This window comes from Ambystoma mexicanum, chromosome 3p (assembly GCF_040938575.1).
Source record: "Ambystoma mexicanum isolate Mex_15411 chromosome 3p, UKY_AmexF1_1, whole genome shotgun sequence".
In the NCBI taxonomy this organism is placed as follows: Eukaryota; Metazoa; Chordata; class Amphibia; order Caudata; family Ambystomatidae; genus Ambystoma; species Ambystoma mexicanum.
In genome coordinates, this window is record NC_090925.1 from 360,428,973 (window position 1) to 360,446,423 (window position 17,451).

The following is a 17,451-nucleotide window of genomic DNA, read 5'->3' on the forward strand; positions in this document are numbered from 1 at the left end:
CATAGTACACTGGACGTTTATGCTGACGGCCTAAACAGACATACCTAGCATGTGTAAATACGGAAAATAAATGTGAGGAAAGTCAAGCATACAATTTTTGATAGAGCACAGGCAGACCTTATGAAGGGTAGGTGACTTGAGCAGGTTACAAAAGCATACAGTGCCTAAATCAGCAAATACATGTCGTTAACATTTGGGAAATGAAAGGGTTGTTTAACAAAGTGCATTAACAAATGTATGAAAATGTTATGAAAACCAAGAGAAAACAACAAATGTTCTAGATCCCCACATGTGTCCCGGTGAAAACTGTACCTAATGTGTGGGTGCACCTACCTGGGTGCAAATGGAAAAGGCTAAACCACTGGTAACCCAAGTGTTTCTGGAGAGCAGACTCCCGTAGGAACTCACAGAGGTCTGAATTGCGCAAATTACCCTAGAGTTTATTACCCAAAAGCCTGGCAAAGTCTGAAATTCAGGGGGGAAAAAACACAATTTTCAGAGTTTCCAACCTGGAAACTACTGAAACATACCGCCAACAACACATGTCCTACCTTCCCACAGGTGTCTGGATGAAAACAGTACCTCATGTGTGGGTGTACTTACCTGGGTGAAAAAGAAAGTGTTGACCGTACCCAAGTCCAACGGCAGTATCAAGGAGCACCAGCAGGGTCTCCATCTGTTCCCTGAGGGGGAATTATGTAATGCTGCCTAGCCAGAGCTCCAGGATGGTCGGGGGTGATTGGCCTTGGACGACTCTACCAGGTGGGTCCACCATCTCCAAGCGCAGCTGCACTCCCAGGGAGCCGCGGTAGGGTCTCCGACCTTTCCTGGAGGGAGAAGCTGTAACAGGCCAGCCAGAGCTCCTGGATAGTTGGGGGGTAATGTTCTTGGCCTTGGGCAGCTGTCTCCCATATGGAGTGACCATCTCCAAAGTGCAGCGGCTGTCCCAGGGAACCCTGACAGGGTCCCCTTCCCTAAGGGAGTGGGACTCTTCCTGGAACCGCTGCTGAACTGCGGGTCGTTCAACCCACATGGGAGACAGCTGCCCAAGGCCGGTTACATCACCTCCAACAATCTTGGAGCTCTGGCTGACCTCTGTTACGGCTTTCCCCCACCAGAGAGCCCTGGCAGTGTGCGAATATCTCCATGAAAGGAAAAGCTGTAATGCAGCTCAGTCAAAACTTCAGGACGGCTGGAGGTGATGTCCCCGGCCTTCGGCATCTGTCTCGCATGTGAGTCCACCATCCCCAAGTGCAGTGGCAGCCGAAGGGGGCCCGGCAGGGTGCCCTTCACAGAGAGAAATTGTATAATGCAGGTCATACCATAGCTCCAGGATGGTCAGGGGTGCTGTCCCGGGCTTTGGGTGGCTGTCCCTCGTGTGGTTTGACTGTCCACTAACTCAGCAGGGGTTCCAGGGAGCCTCGGCAGGGTCCATGTCCTTCCCAGAGGGTGAAGCTGTAACGAAACCCAGCCAGAGCTCCAGCACGGTTGGGGGTGCTGTCCCTGGCCTTAGGCATTCGTTTCCCATGTGGGTCTACCGTACTCGAGCACAGCGGCTGTCCCAGGGATCCCTGGCAGGGTCCCTTTCCTTTCCCGGAGGGAGAAGTTGTAATGCAGGTCAGCTAGAGCTCCAGGAAGGTGGGGGTGATGCCCCTGGCCTTGGGTGGCTGTCTCCCATGTGGGTTGACTGTCCCCAATTCCAGCTGTAGTTCTGGGGAGCCCTGGCAGGGTCTCCATTCCTCCCCGGAGGCGAAATCTGTAACGCAGCACAGCCAGAGGTGCAGCCTGGGCTTGCAGACAGTTAACCCACATGGGAGACAGCCGCTCCCAGGGAAACACCAATGTTTTGCTGGCATGGGGGGAATTTGTGGCCTGACCCTGCATTTGTGTCCCAGCCCACCGAAATACCTCCCAGACTGCCCAATCACGTAGAATAAAAAAAACTACTCGCATAACGTTGGAGCTCCTTACGTAAAGAAACCTGCAAACAAAACAAAAAACATTAATTACCTATGTTCAGCCCAGCAAAAACAAATCATAACTATCACGCTCTGATCACCGCCCCCTTTCAAGCCATCCCTGGTGGTCTAGTGACCCTCACACCCCAGTAAAAACACATTTGCCCCTTCCTAGGGGCCGATTTTTATTAAGACTATTAGTGACCATAACACAATTTAACTGTATAATTATAGGTTTATGGATTTTGGTCGACTGTCCCCCACGCCGCCTCCCAACTGGTTGAAAATCCCCTGCCCTTTCCCCTCATTTTCTTTACATTTTTTAAACCACCGAAGGTAGATGGTGGGTTGGGGTCAGGCCATATTGGATTGTGTAAAATGGTGGCGGGGCGACCTACCCCAAAATCTGACATTAAAAAAACTTTGGTACAAAACATTTGGAAAAAATTCAACTATTTCAGGTTCAATTTGAACACATAGATCCATAATTATGCCAACGGCTATGATCACTTTGGTCCAATTAAATGGCTATAATGGTATTAATTCGTTAATAATGGTATCAGTTCATGGTATTAAACCATGAACTGATAGCTCTAGTAATATAATAAATGAAAATAAGGCCTACTTTAACAATATAAATACTTTCATGGAATATACATGAAAATATGAAACTGTCAAAATAATTACATATTGAGTACAACAATGAGCTGAGTGACGGCATAAAAAAAAGGAGAGAACTTTGACCATGTTTCTAGGTGGACACATAGGAATGGAGCTACGAGACCGTGGGGGGAGCTGTACCTTCAGAAAGATAATAGCCAGCATATAAGGTATTCCCAAGGCGTCTACCCTATCCACTTTATCCTTTGCCAGGTACCAGTCTGTAATTCAAGACCTGGTAGAGTTTTGAAGAATGAACAACTCTGCATTAGAAGGCCAAAAGATCTGAGGGTATTGTCTTTGATACCAATAAAAGTACATTTGAATACACAGTCTGCACGATGGACTGTGGAAAAGACCTACTTGAGCTTGGGTGTGCAATGAAGTTGGCAGATGAGGTTCAAGGTTGGCACAGTTATTGTGCAGCTGCCTGCAGGAGGCACCATGGTGGGGGTCATGCAGCTACCATGGCAGCGCTGCTTGACTTCAAGTTGGCAGCTGACAATTTATAACTGATACAAATCGCTAGATCTGAACATGGTGAGTTACTCATAAGAGCCAATCACTTTGTCACGTACAAACAAGGACTTGGGCACATTCATTAACACCCTTCCTTTTCCAGTATCAAAAGGGGCAGGACTATACAGGAAGGCTTTGGTAGAAGGCCTAGTATGGGAGTTTGCAAACAAGTGTTGCAGTAAAGAGAGGAGTAAAAGAGGAAGAAGGAAGGCGAAGGGGGTGGAAGGAGAGTAAGACTTGGGGTGGATGGGAGAGGATGGTGAAGATGTGTCAAAAGAAGGGAAAGGGGAGAGCAGTGTGAAGAGGGGAAAACTAGCAAGGGGGAAAAGGAGAGATGGAAGGTGAGACACAAGAGAAAGGAGGAAACTACTTGGAGAACAGTTTAAAAGGTACAGACAAAATCGGTGTAGTAAGATGAGGGCCACTGATGGCAGGGTCGGACTTGGACATGAAATAGGCCCGGACACCCCAAAAAAACTGGCCCACCCCTCGCTTCAAAAAAGTGGCCCTCAAACCATCATCTGTGATTCATGTCAATTCACGACTTTACAGAAAATGCTACGTATGGAGGGTTCATGTGTCTGTTGCAAATTATGTTTTGTGTAAACGCTTGAGAAAGTGATAACGTTCCTTTTTGTTTTTATTGAAAAACAACAGCATCACATAGCTGAATATTTATTTTGCAGAACCAGACTCAAGGGATGTCTACTCGTTGCTACCAGTAATGAAAATAGAGTTGCATTTAATAAGCAGTACAGCCAAATGATGACCCCGGAAAGTAACTTGCCAGTTGTATTTATGCTCAAATATTACATTGCAACACAACTCATAAAATAACATAACTTTGCATACTATAGTTCTGTGACAGGGTCCACAGCTCCGAGGCGCAGGAGTGGCATGAACCAACCTCCCCCACCGTAGTTATGGGACCTGCTGCAAGTCGATGCTTATACAGGGCTCCGCAACCCCGGCAGGGAAAGAGGGTTAGGGTGACGATGGGTGGATAGGAAGGGGGGGGAAGTAGGGAAACCGGAATGAGGTACAGGGAGAGGTTATGGATAGGTTGGGGATGTTAGGGTAAGTTCCTGACCACTGCACACGCTTCCAGCGAGCTGTTACACTCATAGAGCCCATGCATAACCAATACAGGCTATTACTTCTATGTATGCAAGTATGTTTGTAGGTAGTAACAAAATGACATGCTATTCCCATCTGTGTATGTTCCAATTTAACTGTAAAGTATGTATCCTTCTACGTGGCTTCTGGCTTGAATGATGATGCTCTTTCACCCAATCATGTAACAGTAAGCATGCAACACCCTTCCCACACAGCTCAGTACTCACTGCCCCTGTGCAGTGTCCTCCATGGCAGAACCAAAAACACAAAATGCTGGTGTGGGCCAGTTTATTTGGTCAAAGTGGGACACTTCTTGGCCAGTGTGGGTCAGTTTGCTAAGCTACTTCACTATGGGGTTAGTAGTTTTCACCGGTGTTGCTGAATAAATATTCTTTAAAATGCGCAATTTGCATGACACTTTATCAACCCCCCCTTGGTTACTATTCAAACAGTGTCACAAAAGGAATGAATATCCATTTGCAACTGTGAGCCACTTTTGTATGGTGTGTGTCATGGCGCTTTCACCAGATTAACCTCATCACCGCCAGACGAGAGGACCATTTTGCCTTTCAAGGTCGGAGGGCCGTTTCTCTAATGGGAAATAGCTGATTCAGTGCGAGTGGGCTAGTTCCCATTAGACGAGAGAACCTTTCTGCCTTTCCAGGTCAGAGGGCCGTTTCTCTAATGGGAAATAGCTGCTTCAGTGTGTATGGGCTAGTTCCCATTAGACGAGAAGACCTTTCTGCCTCTGCAAGTCGGAGGGCCGCTTCTCTAATGGGAAATAGCTGCTTCAGTGTGAATGGGCTAGTTCCCATTAGACGAGAGGACCTTTTTGCCTTTCCAGGTCGGAGGGCCATTTCTCTAATGGGAAATAGCTGCTTCAGTGTGAATGGGCTAGTTCCCATTAGACGAGAGGACCTTTCTGTCTCTGCAGGTCGGGGGCTGCTTCTCTAATGGGAAAGAGCTGCTTCAGTGTGAATGGGCTAGTTCCCATTAGATGAGAGGACCTTTTTGCCTTTGCAGGTCGGAGGGCCATTTCTCTAATGGGAAATAGCTGTTTCAGTGTGAGTGGGCTAGTTCCCATTAGACGAGAGGACCTTTCTGCCTTTCCAGGTCAGAGGGCCATTTCTCTAATGGGAAATAGCTGCTTCAGTGTGAATGGGCTAGATCCCATTAGAAGAGAGGACTATTTTGCCTTTCCAGGTCGGAGGGTCGTTTCTCTAATGGAAAATAGCTTCTTCAGTGTGAATGGGCTAGTTCCCATTAGTCGAGAGGACCTTTCTGCCTCTGCATGTTGGAGGGCCGCTTCTCTAATGGGAAATAGCTGCTTCAGTGTGAATGAGCTAGTTCCAATTAGACGAGAGGACCTTTTTGCCTTTCCAGGTCGGAGGGCCGTTTCTCTAATGGGAAATAGCTGTTTCAGTGTGAGTGGGCTAGTTCCCATTAGACGAGAGGACCTTTCTGCCTTTCCAGATCAGAGGGCCGTTTCTCTAATGGGAAATAGCTGCTTCAGTGTGAATGGGCTAGATCCCATTAGAAGAGAGGACCATTTTGCCTTTCCAGGTCGGAGGGTCGTTTCTCTAATGGAAAATAGCTTCTTCAGTGTGAATGGGCTAGTTCCCATTAGTCGAGAGGACCTTTCTGCCTCTGCATGTTGGAGGGTCGCTTCTCTAATGGGAAATAGCTGCTTCAGTGTGAATGAGCTAGTTCCAATTAGACGAGAGGACCTTTTTGCCTTTCCAGGTCGGAGGGCCGTTTCTCTAATGGGAAATAGCTGCTTCAGTGTGAGTGGGCTAGTTCCCATTAGACGAGAGGACCTTTCTGCCTTTCCAGGTCAGAGGGCCATTTCTCTAATGGGAAATAGCTGCTTGGGCTAGTTCCCATTAGACAAGAGGACCTTTTTGCCTTTCCAGGTCGGAGGGCCGTTTCTCTAATGGGAAATAGCTGCTTCAGTGTGAATGGGCTCGTTCCCATTAGACGAGAGGACCTTTCTGCCTCTGCAGGTCGGAGGGCCGCTTCTCTAATGGGAAATAGCTGCTTCAGTGTGAGTGGGCTCGTTCTCATTAGACGAGAGGACCTTTCTGCCTTTCCAGGTCAGAGGGCCGTTTCTCTAATGGGAAATAGCTGCTTCACTGTGAATGGACTAGTTCTCATTAGACGAGAGGACCTTTTTGCCTTTCCAGGTCGGAGGGCCGTTTCTCTAATGGGAAATAGCTGCTTCAGTGTGAGTGGGCTAGTTCCCATTAGACGAGAGGACCTTTCTGCCTTTCCAGGTCAGAGGGCCGTTTCTCTAATGGGAAATAGCTGCTTGGGCTAGTTCCCATTAGACAAGAGGACCTTTTTGCCTTTCCAGGTCGGAGGGCCCTTTCTCTAATGGGAAATAGCTGCTTCAGTGTGAATGAGCTAGTTCCCATTAGACGAGAGGAACTTTTTGTCTTTCCAGGTCGGAGGGCCGCTTCTCTAATGGGAAATAGCTGCTTCAGTGTGAATGGGCTCGTTCCCATTAGACGAGAGGACCTTTCTGCCTCTGCAGGTCGGAGGGCCGCTTCTCTAATGGGAAATAGCTGCTTCAGTGTGAGTGGGCTAGTTCTCATTAGACGAGAGGACCTTTCTGCCTTTCCAGGTCGGAGGGCCGTTTCTCTAATGGGAAGTAGCTGCTTCAGTGTGAATGGACTAGTTCTCATTAGACGAGAGGACCTTTTTGCCTTTCCTGGTCGGAGGGCCGTTTCTCTAATGGGAAATAGCTGCTTCAGTGTGAGTGGGCTAGTTCCCATTAGACGAGAGGACCTTTCTGCCTTTCCAGGTCGGAGGGCCGTTTCTCTAATGGGAAATAGCTGCTTCAGTGTGAATGAGCTAGTTCCCATTAGACGAGAGGAACTTTTTGTCTTTCCAGGTCGGAGGGCCGCTTCTCTAATGGGAAATAGCTGCTTCAGTGTGAATGGGCTCGTTCCCATTAGACGAGAGGACCTTTCTGCCTCTGCAGGTCGGAGGGCCGCTTCTCTAATGGGAAATAGCTGCTTCAGTGTGAATGGGCTAGTTCCCATTAGACGAGAAGACCTTTTTGCCTTTCCAGGTCGGAGGGCCGTTTCTCTAATGGGAAATAGCTGCTTCAGTGTGAATGGGCTAGTTCCCATTAGATGAGAGGACCGTTCTGCCTTTCCAGGTCGGAGGGCCGTTTCTCTAATGGGAAATAGCTGCTTCAGTGTGAATGAGCTAGTTCCCATTAGACGAGAGGAACTTTTTGTCTTTCCAGGTCGGAGGGCCGCTTCTCTAATGGGAAATAGCTGCTTCAGTGTGAATGGGCTTGTTCACATTAGACGAGAGGACCTTTCTGCCTCTGCAGGTCGGAGGGCCGCTTCTCTAATGGGAAATAGCTGCTTCAGTGTGAGTGGGCTAGTTCCCATTTGACAAGAGGACCTTTCTGCCTCTGCAGGTCGGGGGGCGCTTCTCTAATAGGAAATAGCTGCTTCAGTGTGAATGGGCTAGTTCCCATTTGACAAGAGGACCTTTCTGCCTCTGCAGGTCGGGGGGCGCTTCTCTAATAGGAAATAGCTGCTTCAGTGTGAATGGGCTAGTTCCCATTAGACGAGAGGACCTTCTTGCCTTTCCAGGCCGGAGGGCCGTTTCTCTAATGGGAAATAGCTGCTTCAGTGTAAATGGGCTAGTTCCCATTAGACGAGAGGACCTTTTTGCCTTTCCAGGTCGCAGGGTCGTTTGTCTAATGGGAAATAGCTGCTTCAGTGTGAATGGGCTAGTTCCCATTAGACAAGAGGACCTTTTTGCCTTTCCAGGTCGGAGGGCCGTTTCTCTAATGGGAAATAGCTGCTTCAGTGTGAATGAGCTAGTTCCCATTAGACGAGAGGAACTTTTTGTCTTTCCAGGTCGGAGGGCCGCTTCTCTAATGGGAAATAGCTGCTTCAGTGTGAATGGGCTCGTTCCCATTAGACGAGAGGACCTTTCTGCCTCTGCAGGTCGGAGGGCCGCTTCTCTAATGGGAAATAGCTGCTTCAGTGTGAGTGGGCTAGTTCTCATTAGACGAGAGGACCTTTCTGCCTTTCCAGGTCAGAGGGCCGTTTCTCTAATGGGAAATAGCTGCTTCAGTGTGAATGGACTAGTTCTCATTAGACGAGAGGACCTTTTTGCCTTTCCAGGTCGGAGGGCCGTTTCTCTAATGGGAAATAGCTGCTTCAGTGTGAGTGGGCTAGTTCCCATTAGACGAGAGGACCTTTCTGCCTTTCCAGGTCAGAGGGCCGTTTCTCTAATGGGAAATAGCTGCTTGGGCTAGTTCCCATTAGACAAGAGGACCTTTTTGCCTTTCCAGGTCGGAGGGCCCTTTCTCTAATGGGAAATAGCTGCTTTAGTGTGAATGAGCTAGTTCCCATTAGACGAGAGGAACTTTTTGTCTTTCCAGGTCGGAGGGCCGCTTCTCTAATGGGAAATAGCTGCTTCAGTGTGAATGGGCTCGTTCCCATTAGACGAGAGGACCTTTCTGCCTCTGCAGGTCGGAGGGCCGCTTCTCTAATGGGAAATAGCTGCTTCAGTGTGAGTGGGCTAGTTCTCATTAGACGAGAGGACCTTTCTGCCTTTCCAGGTCGGAGGGCCGTTTCTCTAATGGGAAGTAGCTGCTTCAGTGTGAATGGACTAGTTCTCATTAGACGAGAGGACCTTTTTGCCTTTCCTGGTCGGAGGGCCGTTTCTCTAATGGGAAATAGCTGCTTCAGTGTGAGTGGGCTAGTTCCCATTAGACGAGAGGACCTTTCTGCCTTTCCAGGTCGGAGGGCCGTTTCTCTAATGGGAAATAGCTGCTTCAGTGTGAATGAGCTAGTTCCCATTAGACGAGAGGACCTTTTTGCCTTTCCAGGTCGGAGGGCCGTTTCTCTAATGGGAAATAGCTGCTTCAGTGTGAATGGGCTAGTTCCCATTAGACGAGAGGACCGTTCTGCCTTTCCAGGTCGGAGGGCCGTTTCTCTAATGGGAAATAGCTGCTTCAGTGTGAATGAGCTAGTTCCCATTAGACGAGAGGAACTTTTTGTCTTTCCAGGTCGGAGGGCCGCTTCTCTAATGGGAAATAGCTGCTTCAGTGTGAATGGGCTTGTTCACATTAGACGAGAGGACCTTTCTGCCTCTGCAGGTCGGAGGGCCGCTTCTCTAATGGGAAATAGCTGCTTCAGTGTGAGTGGGCTAGTTCCCATTTGACAAGAGGACCTTTCTGCCTCTGCAGGTCGGGGGGCGCTTCTCTAATAGGAAATAGCTGCTTCAGTGTGAATGGGCTAGTTCCCATTTGACAAGAGGACCTTTCTGCCTCTGCAGGTCGGGGGGGCGCTTCTCTAATAGGAAATAGCTGCTTCAGTGTGAATGGGCTAGTTCCCATTAGACGAGAGGACCTTCTTGCCTTTCCAGGCCGGAGGGCCGTTTCTCTAATGGGAAATAGCTGCTTCAGTGTGAATGGGCTAGTTCCCATTAAACGAGAGGACCTTTTTGCCTTTCCAGGTCGCAGGGTCGTTTCTCTAATGGGAAATAGCTGCTTCAGTGTGAATGGGCTAGTTCCCATTAGACAAGAGGACCTTTTTGCCTTTCCAGGTCGGAGGGCCGTTTCTCTAATGGGAAATAGCTGCTTCAGTGTGAATGGGCTAGTTCCCATTAGACGAGAGGACCTTTCTGCCTCTGCATGTTGGAGGGCCGCTTCTCTAATGGGAAATAGCTGCTTCAGTGTGAATGGGCTAGTTCCCATTAGACGAGAGGACCTTCTTGCCTTTCCAGGCCGGAGGGCCGTTTCTCTAATGGGAAATAGCTGCTTCAGTGTGAATGGGCTAGTGCCCATTAGACGAGAGGACCTTTTTGCCTTTCCAGGTCGGAGGGCCGTTTCTCTAATGGGAAATAGCTGCTTCAGTGTGAATGGGCTAGTTCCCATTAGACAAGAGGACCTTTTTGCCTTTCCAGGTCGGAGGGCCGTTTCTCTAATGGGAAATAGCTGCTTCAGTGTGAATGGGCTAGTTCCCATTAGACGAGAGGACCTTTCTGCCTCTGCATGTTGGAGGGCCGCTTCTCTAATGGGAAATAGCTGCTTCAGTGTGAATGGGCTAGTTCCCATTAGACGAGAAGACCTTTTTTCCTTTCCAGGTCGGAGGGCCGTTTCTCTAATGGGAAATAGCTGTTTCAGTGTGAGTGGGCTAGTTCCCATTAGACGAGAGGACCTTTCTGCCTTTCCAGATCAGAGGGCCGTTTCTCTAATGGGAAATAGCTGCTTCAGTGTGAATGGGCTAGATCCCATTAGAAGAGAGGACTATTTTGCCTTTCCAGGTCGGAGGGTCGTTTCTCTAATGGAAAATAGCTTCTTCAGTGTGAATGGGCTAGTTCCCATTAGTCGAGAGGACCTTTCTGCCTCTGCATGTTGGAGGGCCGCTTCTCTAATGGGAAATAGCTGCTTCAGTGTGAATGAGCTAGTTCCAATTAGACGAGAGGACCTTTTTGCCTTTCCAGGTCGGAGGGCCGTTTCTCTAATGGGAAATAGCTGCTTCAGTGTGAGTGGGCTAGTTCCCATTAGACGAGAGGACCTTTCTGCCTTTCCAGGTCAGAGGGCCATTTCTCTAATGGGAAATAGCTGCTTGGGCTAGTTCCCATTAGACAAGAGGACCTTTTTGCCTTTCCAGGTCGGAGGGCCGTTTCTCTAATGGGAAATAGCTGCTTCAGTGTGAATGGGCTAGTTCTCATTAGACGAGAGGACCTTTCTGCCTTTCCAGGTCAGAGGGCCGTTTCTCTAATGGGAAATAGCTGCTTCAGTGTGAATGAACTAGTTCTCATTAGACGAGAGGACCTTTTTGCCTTTCCAAGTCGGAGGGCCGTTTCTCTAATGGGAAATAGCTCCTTCAGTGTGAATGGACTAGTTCCCATTAGACGAGAGGACCTTTTTGCCTTTCCAGGTCGGAGGGCCGTTTCTCTAATGGGAAATAGCTGCTTCAGTGTGAGTGGGCTAGTTCCCATTAGCCGAGAGGACCTTTCTGCCTTTCCAGGTCGGAGGGCCGCTTCTCTAATGGGAAATAGCTGCTTCAGTCTGAGTGGGCTAGTTCCCATTAGCCGAGAGGACCTTTCTGCCTCTGCAGGTCGGAGGGCCGCTTCTCTAATGGGAAATAGCTGCTTCAGTGTGAGTGGCCTAGTTCCCATTAGACGAGAGGACCTTTCTGCCTCTGCAGGTCGGAGGGCCGCTTCTCTAATGGGAAATAGCTGCTTCAGTGTGAGTGGGCTAGTTCCCATTAGCCGAGAGGACCTTTTTGCCTTTCCAGGTCGGAGGGCCCTTTCTCTAATGGGAAATAGCTGCTTCAGTGTGAGTGGGCTAGTTCCCATTAGCCGAGAGGACCTTTCTGCCTTTCCAGGTCGGAGGGCCGTTTCTCTAATGGGAAATAGCTGCTTCAGTGTGAGTGGGCTAGTTCCCATTAGCCGAGAGGACCTTTCTGCCTTTCCAGGTCGGAGGGCCGTTTCTCTAATGGGAAATAGCTGCTTCAGTGTGAGTGGGCTAGTTCCCATTAGCCGAGAGGCCCTTTCTGCCTTTCCAGGTCGGAGGGCCGTTTCTCTAATGGGAAATAGCTGCTTCAGTGTGAGTGGGCTAGTTCCCATTAGCCGAGAGGACCTTTCTGCCTTTCCAGGTCGGAGGGCCGTTTCTCTAATGGGAAATAGCTGCTTCAGTGTGAGTGGGCTAGTTCCCATTAGACGAGAGGACCTTTCTGCCTTTCCAGGTCGGAGGGCCGTTTCTCTAATGGGAAATAGCTGCTTCAGTCTGAGTGGGCTAGTTCCCATTAGCCGAGAGGACCTTTCTGCCTTTCCAGGTCGGAGGGCCGTTTCTCTAATGGGAAATAGCTGCTTCAGTCTGAGTGGGCTAGTTCCCATTAGCCGAGAGGACCTTTCTGCCTTTCCAGGTCGGAGGGCCCTTTCTCTAATGGGAAATAGCTGCTTCAGTCTGAGTGGGCTAGTTCCCATTAGACGAGAGGACCTTTCTGCCTCTGCAGGTCGGAGGGACGCTTCTCTAATGGGAAATAGCTGCTTCAGTGTGCGTGGCCTAGTTCCCATTAGACGAGAGGACCTTTCTGCCTCTGCAGGTCGGAGGGCCGCTTCTCTAATGGGAAATAGCTGCTTCAGTGTGAGTGGGCTAGTTCCCATTAGCCGAGAGGACCTTTTTGCCTTTCCAGGTCGGAGGGCCCTTTCTCTAATGGGAAATAGCTGCTTCAGTGTGAGTGGGCTAGTTCCCATTAGCCGAGAGGACCTTTCTGCCTTTCCAGGTCGGAGGGCCGTTTCTCTAATGGGAAATAGCTGCTTCAGTGTGAGTGGGCTAGTTCCCATTAGCCGAGAGGACCTTTCTGCCTTTCCAGGTCGGAGGGCCGTTTCTCTAATGGGAAATAGCTGCTTCAGTGTGAGTGGGCTAGTTCCCATTAGACGAGAGGACCTTTCTGCCTTTCCAGGTCGGAGGGCCGTTTCTCTAATGGGAAATAGCTGCTTCAGTCTGAGTGGGCTAGTTCCCATTAGCCGAGAGGACCTTTCTGCCTTTCCAGGTCGGAGGGCCGTTTCTCTAATGGGAAATAGCTGCTTCAGTCTGAGTGGGCTAGTTCCCATTAGCCGAGAGGACCTTTCTGCCTTTCCAGGTCGGAGGGCCCTTTCTCTAATGGGAAATAGCTGCTTCAGTCTGAGTGGGCTAGTTCCCATTAGACGAGAGGACCTTTCTGCCTCTGCAGGTCGGAGGGCCGCTTCTCTAATGGGAAATAGCTGCTTCAGTGTGAGTGGGCTAGTTCCCATTAGCCGAGAGGACCTTTCTGCCTTTCCAGGTCGGAGGGCCGTTTCTCTAATGGGAAATAGCTGCTTCAGTGTGAGTGGGCTAGTTCCCATTAGACGAGAGGACCTTTTTGCCTTTCCAGGTCGGAGGGCCGTTTCTCTAATGGGAAATAGCTGCTTCAGTGTGAGTGGGCTAGTTCCCATTAGACGAGAGGACCTTTTTGCCTTTCCAGGTCGGAGGGCCGTTTCTCTAATGGGAAATAGCTGCTTCAGTGTGAATGGGCTAGTTCCCATTAGACGAGAGGACCTTTTTGCCTTTCCAGGTCGGAGGGCCCTTTCTCTAATGGGAAATAGCTGCTTCAGTCTGAGTGGGCTAGTTCCCATTAGACGAGAGGACCTTTCTGCCTCTGCAGGTCGGAGGGCCGCTTCTCTAATGGGAAATAGCTGCTTCAGTGTGAGTGGGCTAGTTCCCATTAGACGAGAGGACCTTTTTGCCTTTCCAGGTCGGAGGGCCCTTTCTCTAATGGGAAATAGCTGCTTCAGTCTGAGTGGGCTAGTTCCCATTAGACGAGAGGACCTTTCTGCCTCTGCAGGTCGGAGGGCCGCTTCTGTAATGGGGAAATAGCTGCTTCAGTGTGAATGGGCTAGTTCCCATTAGACGAGAGGACCTTTTTGCCTTTCCAGGTCGGAGGGCCCTTTCTCTAATGGGAAATAGCTGCTTCAGTCTGAGTGGGCTAGTTCCCATTAGACGAGAGGACCTTTCTGCCTCTGCAGGTCGGAGGGCCGCTTCTCTAATGGGAAATAGCTGCTTCAGTGTGAGTGGGCTAGTTCCCATTAGCCGAGAGGACCTTTCTGCCTTTCCAGGTCGGAGGGCCCTTTCTCTAATGGGAAATAGCTGCTTCAGTCTGAGTGGGCTAGTTACCATTAGCCGAGAGGACCTTTCTGCCTCTGCAGGTCGGAGGGCCGCTTCTCTAATGGGAAATAGCTGCTTCAGTGTGAGTGGCCTAGTTCCCATTAGACGAGAGGACCTTTCTGCCTCTGCAGGTCGGAGGGCCGCTTCTCTAATGGGAAATAGCTGCTTCAGTGTGAGTGGGCTAGTTCCCATTAGCCGAGAGGACCTTTTTGCCTTTCCAGGTCGGAGGGCCCTTTCTCTAATGGGAAATAGCTGCTTCAGTGTGAGTGGGCTTGTTCCCATTAGACGAGAGGACCTTTCTGCCTTTCCAGGTCGGAGGGCCGTTTCTCTAATGGGAAATAGCTGCTTCAGTGTGAGTGGGCTAGTTCCCATTAGCCGAGAGGACCTTTCTGCCTTTCCAGGTCAGAGGGCCGTTTCTCTAATGGGAAATAGCTGCTTCAGTCTGAGTGGGCTAGTTCCCATTAGACGAGAGGACCTTTCTGCCTCTGCAGGTCGGAGGGCCGCTTCTCTAATGGGAAATAGCTGCTTCAGTGTGAATGGGCTAGTTCCCATTAGCCAAGAGGACCTTTCTGCCTTTCCAGGTCGGAGGGCCGTTTCTCTAATGGGAAATAGCTGCTTCAGTGTGAGTGGGCTAGTTCCCATTAGCCGAGAGGACCTTTCTGCCTTTCCAGGTCGGAGGGCCCTTTCTCTAATGGGAAATAGCTGCTTCAGTGTGAGTGGGCTAGTTCCCATTAGACGAGAGGACCTTTCTGCCTTTCCAGGTCGGAGGGCACTTTCTCTAATGGGAAATAGCTGCTTCAGTGTGAGTGGGCTAGTTCCCACTATTATGCAGGACTTGGCCAATAGGGGCAAAAAGGGCCATTTTTCTAATGGGAACTAGCCTTCTCAGTGTGAGTAGGCTAGTTCCCATTATTATGCAGGACTTGGCCACTAGGGCCAAAAAAGGGCCACTTCTCTAATGGGAAATAGCAGGACTTGGCCACTAGGGGCAAAAAGGGCCATTTCTCTAATGGGAACTAGCCTTCTCTGTGTGAGTGGGCTAGTTCCCATTATTATGCAGGACTTGGCCACTAGGGGAGCAAAAAGGGCCATTTGTCTAATGGGAACTAGCCTTCTCTGTGTGAGTGGGCTAGTTCCCATTATTATGCAGAACTTGGCCACTAGGGGCAAAAAGGGCCATTTCTCTAATGGGAACTAGCCTTCTCAGTGTGAGTAGGCTAGTTCGCATTAGTATGCAGGACTTGGCCACTAGGGGAGCAAAAAGGGCCATTTGTCTAATGGGAACTAGCCTTCTCTGTGTGAGTGGGCTAGTTCCCATTATTATGCAGGACTTAGCCACTAGGGGGCAAAAAAGGGCCATTTCTCTAATGGGAACTAGCTCACTCACACTGAAGCAGCTATTTCCCATCTGAGAAATGGCCCTAACAACCGATGGTCCGTTTCTCGGATGGGAACTAGTATCAACCATTTCAGCACATTGGTAACCATCACGAGACTGATATTATCAATGAAGAAAAATTGGGTCCATATTTTGTTCCCCTCGTTCCATTTTACTGGTCAAGTGCAAAATGGCCACCGAAATTACACGTCTCCATAGCGGTCGAAGACTACACTGGTCAGTATTTTCCCCAGTTAGGACTTGCTTTTTAATATATTGTACTACCCTGAATCAAGAGTCGTACCACAGCCTGAAGACATCTGAAACACAGTCACAACAGTCAGAGTTCATAACAAGCAAACGTCACACGTTTGAACGTTCTCGCCTACCCAATGCCTGCACCGTAAAAAGTAGCATAGATTGCCTGATACTAACATGGCAGCCAAAGTGACGATGCGGATTTATCCGCAAGTAATGAGACACCAGGAGCTGTTTATGGTCTTTTCTTTCTTGGAATGGTGAAGCGCGCCTTCGCTGCTGACACGAGCTTGGATGGCTCCAATACTTTCTGCTCTGAACTGGGTGGGCGTGGATTTTATGCCCGACTTAAAAATGGCCGAAATGGAGGCACGGACCCGCCCACGTTTGCAGCATGTTTATTGACAGTCTAGAGCGACGAACTACAATACCCACAAACCTTGCATTTTGTTTTCGTTCAAAAAAAAAAAATCCCGGTTGGAAAGTAGCAACGGCGGCGGAAGGAAAGCAGCAATACAACAGAGACCCGTCGTCATTAACGCAGATATTGTAACGAGCGGAGCGTTTGTGGCTGACCTTTGAACCCGCCGTGGTCCTCGAGTGCGCGGTGCTGCTGGTGGTTCACGGTCTTGCGCCCTCTACCGAGATTTTCTCGTGCTGACTCCACCACCATTTACCACGGCCGTTGCGTCTCACGCTACCCCGTCACCGTCCCCAGTGGCGGGCGAAGAGATCTTTTCGACCTCCCAGCCCCTCACCCGCCTACGCTCTCAGAACATGAAGGACAAGAGGAAACGGCGGGAGCGCACGTGGAGCGAAGTGACCAAGATGGTAAGGACCCCCCCCCGTGTCAAGGCAAGGAGAGCGCGGGGTGGTTTATAGGATATAAATGGAATGCGGGGTCTGTGACGAGTTCGAGGGGAGGGGCGTTATCGGACACAGCTGTGGGTTGTCTGACAGCTCACCGTGGCACCTAACGTTTTCAAGTTGTAATGATGATTTCTTCTAACGAAACGCGTAAACATTTCGTTGATCTGCATTGGCGTCGATCTTTCATTTTTTTTAGTAATCTCTGCAGGGGGGAGTTGCAATAGATGGAGGGGATACCTAGAGGGAAGTGTGCGGGCTGTGTGTTGAATGAGGATGTGTTATACACAAGTGGATATTAAAAGGTAGGCGGGCCATGTAGGAAGGGGAATTGTGGCTCTGGTGTGACGGTGTACTGTGATATGTTAGGTGTTGTTTAAGAAGTTGTCACCAAAGCCAGGCTTAGTGGCCGCGGCGCCCTGGCCGGCACAACAAAAACACCCCCCCCCCCCCTCATGTAGATGACTGGGGAGGAGGCGTCAAAGTTTTCAATAGGTGCTGATCAGATACGTATTATTAAAGGCGCTCCGCTATCTGAGAGCGCATTTAATTTCAACAGGGCGCCTGCCACACCTTCTCCAACCATGCCAGCTCAGGGGAGACTATGGAAGCCGCGGGGGGGGGGGGGGGGGGGAGTGTGGAAGGGGGCTAATGGCAGGTTGCCCCGGGCAGCCCGCCCCTAAGGCCTGCTCTGGTTGTCACGTACGTGCGACGAGAAATTGTGCCTACAGAATGGTGAGAGTATGGATTATACACGTGTGCACACGCAAATGAATAGTGTATCTGGGGTCTACGCGCATGTTTTAGTCTGTCCACCTCCTTTTAGAAAACCATTTGATTTGTTTTCAGTGCAGCATCCGACTTGTTTCACTGATCAGGATCAGAATCTTGTTCTTGAGATTTTTCAACATGACGCACATTTTATCTCAGTTCTAGGCTCACCTCTTCTGTCCTAAGACTGGACACCTTATCAGCAGCAGAATCAATTGCCAGGCAGAACCTGAAATGATCTCTTCAAGTAGATG

General features: G+C 49.8%; 1 protein-coding gene across 1 annotated transcript in view; it reads left to right on the plus strand.

Moving 5' to 3' along the window:
• The first annotated feature begins 16,008 nt into the window (after window positions 1–16,008).
• ASXL1 (ASXL transcriptional regulator 1) overlaps window positions 16,009–17,451 on the plus strand; it is an 858,527-nt gene continuing 857,084 nt past the window's right edge. The window contains exon 1 of the mRNA XM_069651016.1: window positions 16,009–16,390. Coding sequence (XP_069507117.1) covers window positions 16,337–16,390 — 54 coding nt within the window. The 5' untranslated portion in view covers window positions 16,009–16,336. The remainder of the gene's footprint in view (window positions 16,391–17,451) is intronic.